The sequence below is a fragment of the Argentina silus genome (assembly GCF_951799395.1).
Source record: "Argentina silus genome assembly, contig: scaffold_352, whole genome shotgun sequence".
Classification (NCBI taxonomy): Eukaryota; Metazoa; Chordata; class Actinopteri; order Argentiniformes; family Argentinidae; genus Argentina; species Argentina silus.
The window spans coordinates 18,771-28,158 of NW_028153181.1; the positions used below are offsets into that span (position 1 = coordinate 18,771).

The following is a 9,388-nucleotide window of genomic DNA, read 5'->3' on the forward strand; positions in this document are numbered from 1 at the left end:
TCTCACCATTCACAGGATGTTGTGAAAACCAGTTCCAAATGGTTGGTCTGATTAGCATGTCTTCTATCTTCTACGTCTTACACCATCCTAGCAGTTAGCAAGGCACCCTACTAATAATAGATACATACTCTTATGCCTTCCTATCAGCAAAAGGAAAACAAAGGATGTATATATGTATATATATCATCATCTGAGTTGAAAATAAATACCACAGGACATGTTTTAAGAAGCAGTTTATTGCAGTCACTGCCAGCCTAAAACATGTTCACACAAGACAGTCGACTTTCTCCTTCCTCCCACCGGCACACCCCAGCAAAGGCTTGTGTACAAAACAAACAGGTAGAGAGCATGCCATACAATTACTAATAAAAAAATCAGGGAGAAGAGAACTAACAAATCACTCAATTAGCAATCTACTGAACTACAATAATTACTCAGGAATAGATATCAATGTTGTCGTCGGGTGAATTAACAAACTGAAAGTTAGAAGTGTGACCCAACAGAGACAGTGTAACTTTTAGAAATCAACCAAAATCCAGTCCTGGACACCGTACCGTCCTCTGTGGTTGGAAGAGCAACACTTTGATGTTCAATAACGACCTGGGAAAGGAACATTGAGAACACATCATTATTGAGAACAATGACATCATAATCCACACAGTAGGTCACGTTACACTGACAATGGGCTCTTGACCAGTGACTCAACCTGAAAGACCCAGATGTTCTATCAAAAATAACTGAATAAACTGAATACCATTTAAACATATTAAACTATATTTAAACCACTATTTAATGGCAACCCCAAAATGTGAAACGGTTACATTTAAGATACTGTATTCTTCAGAGGCATCCCGTCAAGAGAATTGCCCCCTGGGTGATGACTGTTTAACATTTGAAAAGAAACATGAAGTGTTGCGATGTAATGTGACAGGTAAGTCGTGCACCAATGTGTTCCACTGGCGTGACGAGCATGGAACTCACGGGGAGAGTAGGAGCGCGATCGGGATCTGAACCGGTACGCCCCTCTGTTGTATGGAGAGGGAGATCGCCTTCTGCAACAACAAAGCACATGCCTACCGTTGGCTACCCAGGCTCACTCACAAGTATTTACTCGGTAAACTGACTGTGTGCGCAGGTCAACGAAAACATGTACTTTTGTATTCAGCCCAAAATATTTCACCACACTGAATTACCAAATGGCATCAAAATCGGCGGTCAGACAGCTGAGATTCGCCACGGCAATCTCGCATTTTCAACGGTAGCTCGCTTCAGGCATGAGCTAACGCCATTCGGCCAATTACCTGGATGACCTGTTGTAGTCCCTGTCGTCATAGCGATCATAGCCTCGGTCGCATCCCCGGTCGTAGTAATCCCGTGACGGGCGTCGGGAATTTCCGTCAGGGCCGCCTCCGCCTCCGCCACCGCCACTAGATGAGACAACGAGGCGTGACAGGCTTAGACTCCCCTCTAAGTAGTCCATCAACATCAGTCCATTTAAAGGCACAGTTCACCAAACTGCTGCATTCTCCATTTCGTTTTTACCATGAACCTGTGAAATCTGCTAAATGTGCATTAACGCATTCAGCGGTTAGGATGAATAAATTCACCCAAATGGTCAACATTCTAGAGTGCCAAGGGTGACTTTATTCACTGAAAATGCATAAATTATGATGCCTCATTTTGTAGCCAATCAAAGTATTGTTGCTAGGTAAACACCACACAGAACACTTGGCACTCTAGGTGGTGAGTGTTCCAGAACTCTTTGGCACTTGGTGAGTTAACTACCATGAACCATATTTAAAGGGGACGTACTATGTGGGCCGGCCCATGTAGATCCCAGGGGTGGGGGTGTGAGCTCTCTTTGTGATGGAAAAGTCCACTCTGATTCTGCGGCCATCCAGCTCCATTCCATTGGCCCGTTCCTTTGCCTGATCATTTACAAAAATGCAAAATAGTTATCAGAATACAATACCTAATATAACAGGCACATCTTCTTTGCAGAATAGGACATGCTTGTGAGAAACCTAAAACTAACAGGCTGAATAAACCATTAGAGGGGTACGGTCTTACAAACAAAAAATACATAAATCTAAGTAAAAAAATAAAATATTCTTGCCTCTTCGGAGTCCTCTCTGTTCTCAAAGTAGACAAAGGCGAACCCTCTGGAGCGTCTGGACTGCTGGTCAGACACGATGTTGACGTCAGTCAGAGGGCCGTACTTGGAGAACACGTCCCTCAGGTCCCTCTCTGTGGTGTACAAGCTGAGGCCAAACACACCCAGGCAGCAGTTGGGATCAGGGTTGGCCTGTGAGGTGTTATCAGACCAACGCAAGTTTGATATGACTACAATATAAATAACAATGTAAGCAACATGTTAACCATTCAACCACTGAAGGACGTCAGTCGAGAGACACAGTGCCCTGCGTAGGTAATGGGACAGGGAATCCATTTCTTTTCAAACACAGAGCCCTGCGTAGGTAATGGGACAGGGAATCCATTTCTTTTCAAACACAGAGCCCTGCTTAAACAATGGGACAGTGAAGCATTTTTTTTTCTTTTGGTTCTACACTCCAGAAGTTTGGATTGTAAATTAAACAATTACCATGATGTTAATTATTTTTTTCTTTTGGCTCTATACTCCAAAGGTTTGGATTTTAAATCAAACAATTCCTCTGAGGTCATAGTACACAGTGTCAGCTTTTATCTAAGCGTATTAACAATTTACACGGAGATCACGGCAAAAACAGGCTTCAATCCCGCAATGCACCTACCCGGTTGCCGAGGTGACGGCGCCGGTTGGACATGGGGGAGTGGCTGCGCCGTCTGAGGTAGTCCCCGCTGCAGGAGCGACTCCGAGAGCGCCGGTGGCGGGAGCGGGAGCGCGAGCGCGAGCGGGAGGACTGTCTGCGCGAGCAGCGGGGGGAGCGGGACCTGCACGGACGAGACAGAACAACAACAATCACACAATGTCAACGTCGGCATCACTTACAATGTGGCAACTGCTTGACCTGTGTCTTGCTTGCAATATGAGGTTAGACATTGAAAAAATGTAGGACTTAAATCGACGGTGGTCCAGTGATCTAGCACCACGGCCTGGGGTGGTCCAGTGATCTAGCACCACGGCCTGGGGTGGTCCAGTGGTCTAGCACCACGGCCTGGGGTGGTCCAGTGGTCTAGCACCACGGCCTGGGGTGGTCCAGTGGTCTAGCACCACGGCCTGGGGTGATCCAGTGGTCTAGCACCATGGCCTGGGGTGGTCCAGTGGTCTAGCACCACGGCCTGGGGTGGTCCAGTGATCTAGTACCATGGCCTACAGTGCACACATATACCCATGTTGGCATGGGTTAGAATCCGGCCCATGCCCTGCTGACACACCCTCTCCTCCTTACTTCCTGTCTTTCTCTACTGTCTCTATCCAATAAAAACTGAAAAAAAAGACTGGAACTCTCTTAAAAATAAATAAATACCCAGACTTTAATTAACTCACCGGGAGCGAGACCGGGACTTCGAGTGGGAGTGGCGTGACCCATCCTTAGAGTGGGCAGGAGAGCGACTCTGCGAGCGACTGGCTGATTCACCGGACCCCCGTGGACTCTCACTCCTGGAGGCAGAGCGCGACTCCTGGACAAAACCACACACACCGACAGGCCTCGTATCAGCACCAGACACACACTAACACAGTCCACAATGTTGTTCCATTTGACTACTTCAGCTCTGTTAAAGAGTGATCCAGAGAAGGCTTTGAATAGCAACACTAGCCTAAGCTTTGGATCATGGGGTTGTAGAAAATTATTCTAAATTATTCTAGAAATAAATAATTCATACTTAAATTATTATAAAATAAACATGATGTAGCGGGTAAGGCACAAAGCAAAATATGCACTTTTCAGAGAGAACGCAAAAATCTATTAAGTCAGCAAAATGTGTCAGAAATAAAAGCATTTCTTTGATTTACATTAAGAAAAGTCATCTGTATTCTAGAAGTACATGCATGCATTTGACAAACAGACTTTTAGTAAACTCTTAGTAATTACTTAGCGCAGTGATCTTATTCCAGATTACTTCTGATCATAACTTCAAAACAATCTTTTCTTCTTTCTTCAGTTTCAACTGTTTTACTTCATTCCTCTTCACCCATTTCACCCAACGTTCATATAGACTATATGTGGGGACTTCTCTCCGCCTATCTAGCATGCATTCACTAAATTCAGCTTCACACATCTGAACTTCAAATTATTCTCATGAAAAACTTGACATGTGACTTCTTCCGCATTTTTTCCTCTTCCAACCTATCCTTAATGAAAAACAAAAGGACGAAGAGTATAAAACTACAATCAGAAGAGCAGCCCCGCCACTCCATGTGCTGAGTGAGTGGTGCGGCCGGTGAGGAGCTCTGGGCCTGCGGGGGGACGGAGGGACGGAGGGACGGAGGGACGGCGGCGGTCGGCCTCCACACAACACCGCTAGCAATACGAGGCAACGGCCTTATTTACTCAACTTGCATATAATAACGTGGCCTAATAACTAGCAAACTAATGCAACCGCCTGTGGTTTAACTGTATCCATGACACATTAAACACTGTATTAATTAACATGTTTTTCATGATATGTATATATATATATACACATATATAGACGTCTTGAACCGACATAATGTGTCTCCCTCATGTATGTACCTAAACTCACTTCCTCTCAATATGTTCAATAGCCAAAGTTAGCACACGCTACCGTGCGACGCTAATCTCATATATATAGAAATATATATAAATAAACATATATATATATACATATATACGCATATGAACTAGTTCAAGCTATGGCATTAAAATATTAACAATCGATCAACTTGGCGTAGACCTGAGACAGACATGGTAAACGGAGTGGACGGTGTGTTTTATTCGGTAGAGCAGCTCCACTGGCATGGCGACAGTCGTCTCTCCACCGAAGGGAAAAAACACCGCACCCAAAACACTCTTGGAAATGTATAGCATACGCACCCGGTTTCCATAATCTCTCTCGGTTTCGCTCATGTTTTCACGGATAATATGTGACTTAAAGTGGCCAGAAATAACACGTAACGTTATCAACAACCGCACACACGACGTCGTCTTTGCGGTGGCGGTTTATGCTAATGCGAGCTTCTGCGCAGCCCGAGATGGGAAGAAATGGGTGGCGTTGACGGGGAGCTGGAACCAGTCGCTCCTAGACGACGGTCTGGGATCAGTTTAGCGTTTTTCCCACTGCAGAATTACAACAGAATAAGGGGACGACACCCTGATCCTAGATCTGTGCACAAGGGAAACTTCAATGTTGACGTATGAATTATTCCTTATCATTTTACATAATGCAATTGTCATCGACAATCTGTCAAAATAGAGTTACGGCAATAAAGGCGTTGCTATTATTTTGTGAGGATTGTGTGTATTTTTTTGTCGTCTCTTGTATTTTTATTATAATAACACATGTTGTACATAACCCTCCGATTTATGAATTATCCTGTGGAAAACGTACTTAATTACTAACTTTAATGTAACAAAATTGGTTGTAAAAATTATCAAATGAGATAGCTTTGCGTGGCTGTATCTGAGTCACTAATCTTCTTTAAGCCTCTTAATAATGAGTAAGATAGGGAGCAGACTTGAATGATGTTGTGGACTCACGCTGTGGTGAGTCTAATATTCAGGAGTCTGGAGTAGGCTTTGTTTTTACTCTTGCTTAATTAATAAGGAATATCACTCTGAGACAGGAATTTGTCTTCTGAACGGCTTCTCTAGTATTTGATATCTATATTTGATTTGATGGATTATTTAAAATAAATGCTCTCCGCACTGGTTCTCTTTTGACTGAGAAGAGAGAAAAGTTTTCATCAAAATCCTCTGAAGATAACCTTTTCCTGTCTCTCTTGGATACTTGTTGAAGAATGTTCTGAATCTTTGTTCTCTGTTTTTGATCCTCCTGACATCTCTCCTTTAGACATTTGTATAATATTGGACCCGGTAGATTCTCCTTTTGAAGTTGCCAATTATTTTTTGAACATCTTGTCTCGGTTGTACCTTTCTCATCAGTATGTGCTTCAGGCTATTACCTAAGCCTCGATGGCAAAGGTTTCTCTCTGGGACGATCCATTTCTGACACCGTCTCACCATAATGGTTATTCTCTGGTCTTGCTACCTTTTCCTCACGTATCTGTCCCTCTACCTCTCCTTCAACTTCCTTCGCAGCTTAATCACTTACAATGGCAGGCAGAAAGTGACAGCTAGATTTCGTAGGAAAAGGCGGCGGAGAGGAAGGGGACGGTTGTCTTCACGAATGACCTTCCATCGCAGGAGTACCCATTAGTTTTTGACTGATGCCCAATGGACCTCAGCAGGGCAGGCAGCACACCAAAAGACACCTGGGGAACTGTCGTTTCAGATTTGGGGCTGGTGTATTTGAACAGCTCTGTTTTACACCACGGATGATGTGATCAAATGCAAGAGCAAATGATGGGACAGAAGTTAACAAATTGGCCATCTAGTGTACATGACATGGATATTGTTGTGGGTGGAAAATCATTGATAGAATAATAAAAAAAAAAAACTAAATGGTCAGAAATGAACTTAGGTTTGTTCTGTTTTCTTAACCCTTTTATAACGGACAAAAATACTTATAATGTTGTGCCTTTGTGCAAGGCATGGACTGATAGTATGACAGACCCAGCTCAGACTTAGTCTGAACATGTGGTCCTGTGATCGGTCCTAGAACTGATCAAAGGGGGTGTCATGGTTACCCCCTCCCATGCAAGGCCTGCGTCTGCTGCTGAAGGGGGACCTGTCATGAATAATCAGCTTGTCCTGCAGTGAAGAGGATCACCATGCTCTATCCATTTCAGGTTCTGGTTAATCCTTACACGATTATCAGGAGACATATTACTACATACTAGACATAATACTGTGAGAATCAAAGTTGTGATGACAACAATAGAACTCCAATTGTATACCACATTTTCTGTCTGACTGTACAGTACTTGTAATAAACTCTATGATCTGTTTCATGCTTATCTAGGAGTGTGTAGGCTTCATTTCTGTTCCCCAACAGAGATGCAGCCTTACCAGGGGGGAAACAATTAAGATGGTGATGCTTTGTATCTTGCTTCAGACTGGGTGATAGATCAAAAGGGGTAAAACACTAGAAGCGCTGATGTAAAACTCAGTTCTTGGCTCAGACCACACGGCTAGACCCAGAGAATGGACTTGCTCTGCTGCCGATTACACCAAGTAAAACATTCCTTAAACACAGACGTTGTCACTGTCCTTTTATTTTCTTACACAGGATTACCATCTTTGAATGCAGTAAATACTCCACACCTCTCAAACAGCAGCTATTGTTGTTTTGCTAGTTTAATGCACATTTAAAGCCACCATCAAGCAAACTGCTTTTGGTCCAATTTACATAGATCATCTCAACAGTGTTTCTAAACCATACACAGTATGTTACAGCGTCCATTTATCACATTCATGATCAAATGATCTCATCCTTTCTGTGTGAAAAGTTCCTGCATCCCAGAAGAAGGTTGCGCTGACATTCCTCGTCAATCCAGTTAGGCCAGGCCACCTAGTGGACAACGGGAACAACACTGGACTTGTACCATCATGACGCCATAACAACTTATTTTTAGACAGATGACATGCAGTTCAAACACAATGACACGTTTATGGTTAGGGTTAGGGTTAGGGTTAGGGTGAATTAGCCTACTGCAATCATGAAGAACATTTATTTTGTGGATGTCCAGGAAGCTTGGCCCATCTCTCTGTCCAATAGGAATGTAGGGATCTGGTTTAGGGATGATGAAGGCATACCTGCATCAGAGGACAGAGCTGTGACAGGATGGAACTCTTCAGACGGACAGTGAAGGACCAATAAACAATAAAAACCCATCCACCAATTCACTGCCATAGTGCGTAATGGAACCGTAGTCATAGGCAGTATTGAGGTTGTTTGTCTTGTGTCTTTTAAAGTAATGCGCTGCGTCTAGTTTGGGGGCCAAAAAAAGACAACAGTGAAACTTGATTAGCTGATCAGATTGTGTGTTTTCATTATACCAATGACTATTTAAGCTAACTCATTTACTGCCCAGGGTGAATAAAGTCTCCCAAATTGTCAACATTCTAGAGTGCCAAGGGTGACTTTATTCACCAAAAATGCATCAATGACGATGCTTCATTTTGTAACCAATCAAAGTGTTGTTGCTAGGTAAACACCACATAGAACACTTGGCACTCTAGGTGGTGAGTGTTCTGGAATTCTTTGGCAGTTGGTGAGTTAATGCCATGGGTTCATTATTCAATGCATAGGATTCATGATGTTCTCCCACATGATGGTCACATGGTGATCCCAGTCTGAGTGGGACTGCTCATGTACAAAGCCACGTGAGGCGACTCCGGACCACATACAGCCAGGAGAGGAGCCGGGGACCTCCAGTCTGCCCCAGGAGGCGGCAGAGAGAGGAGCTGGGGCCCTCCAGTCTGTCCCAGGAGACGGCAGAGAGAGGAGCTGGGGCCCTCCAGTCTGCCCCAGGAAAGACCACCAGCTAGTAGGACAACTGTAAAGACAACATGTAACATTACCATAAACTCACCAACTGCCAAAGAGTTCCGGAACACTCACCACCTCGAGTGCCAAGTGTTCTATGTGGTGTTTACCTAGCAACAACACTTTGGATTGGCTACAAAATGAGACATCATCATTGATGCATTTTTGGTGAATAAAGTCACTCCTGGCACTCTAGAATGTTGACAATTAGGGTGACTTTATTCACCCTCTGGACTAAATTAGTTAATGTGCAGGACTCTGTTCTCTGTCGTACACAAAGCAACTGGACAGGCAGAAGTGTAAAAATGCATAAAGCAATTACAAACTAGTAGATAGCACACTTGCACTCACCCAAACCTGGGCGGTATGTTGAGGTAGCTGGCCTTGTGGATGTGTGGCACAAACGTCACACACGTACCAGGAGGAGATGTCCAACATTCCTGTTTCTATGGTGATTCTATCCATATCATCTGTGCAAAATCAAACTCCAAATGTCACAGAGTGTCTGCTGATTGCAACGTAATGCCTGGCTTATATGTGTAGTTCATGTAGTAGAACTTCAAATTAAAAATGTAATTTTCTGAAGTTGAAAAAAAAGATGGAATATTATAGACAGTCATAAAGCCTGATATTTACTGAGCACATCTACTGTACAAACAGCTGTGGAGAGATGACGTACGGCACATGGACAAATCCATCAACAGACCTGGGCCACAGGCAGGAGTTATCAGGGCACGTTATGGCACCGCGCACGGTGGAGCTGGCGACGTCCCCTTCCCTGAACCACAGCCCCGTCGGACACCGCAGCACTGTCTGT

At 43.9% G+C, this 9,388-nt stretch overlaps 1 protein-coding gene and 1 pseudogene across 3 annotated transcripts; both read right to left on the reverse strand.

Annotated features, from left to right (window-relative positions):
- Positions 1–216: 216 nt before the first annotated feature.
- On the reverse strand, positions 217–5,122 carry tra2b (transformer 2 beta homolog). Of its 2 annotated transcripts, none has more exons than XM_083697642.1 (8): positions 4,998–5,122; positions 3,488–3,621; positions 2,772–2,931; positions 2,117–2,305; positions 1,813–1,928; positions 1,302–1,427; positions 982–1,052; positions 217–600 (listed from the first exon to the last, which is right to left on the reverse strand). In XM_083697642.1, the coding sequence occupies exons 1-8, from the start codon at positions 5,028–5,030 to the stop codon at positions 590–592; spliced, it is 840 nt and encodes a 279-aa protein (XP_083553768.1). In that variant the 5' UTR covers positions 5,031–5,122; the 3' UTR covers positions 217–589. The 2 variants fall into 2 exon arrangements, with proteins under 2 accessions (XP_083553768.1, XP_083553769.1); XM_083697643.1 differs by lacking the exon at positions 4,998–5,122 and adding an exon at positions 4,035–4,929.
- A 3,200-nt stretch (positions 5,123–8,322) lies between these two features.
- On the reverse strand, positions 8,323–9,372 carry LOC310824389 (hatching enzyme 1.2-like; annotated as a pseudogene). The gene is made up of 3 exons: positions 9,230–9,372; positions 8,923–9,043; positions 8,323–8,581 (listed from the first exon to the last, which is right to left on the reverse strand). The product of its transcript is annotated as a hatching enzyme 1.2-like (transcript).
- Positions 9,373–9,388: the final 16 nt, after the last annotated feature.

Excerpts from the sequence above, each read along its gene's own strand:
- tra2b (XM_083697642.1), bottom strand. The coding sequence starts at position 5,030 with ATGAGCGAAACCGAGAGAGATTATGGAAACCGG. Across the intron at positions 1,929-2,116 it reads ACAGAGAGGACTCCGAAGAG|GCAAAGGAACGGGCCAATGG; the intron begins GCAAGAATATTT and ends GTAAATGATCAG. Across the intron at positions 1,053-1,301 it reads GACTACAACAGGTCATCCAG|AAGGCGATCTCCCTCTCCAT; the intron begins GTAATTGGCCGA and ends TTGTTGTTGCAG.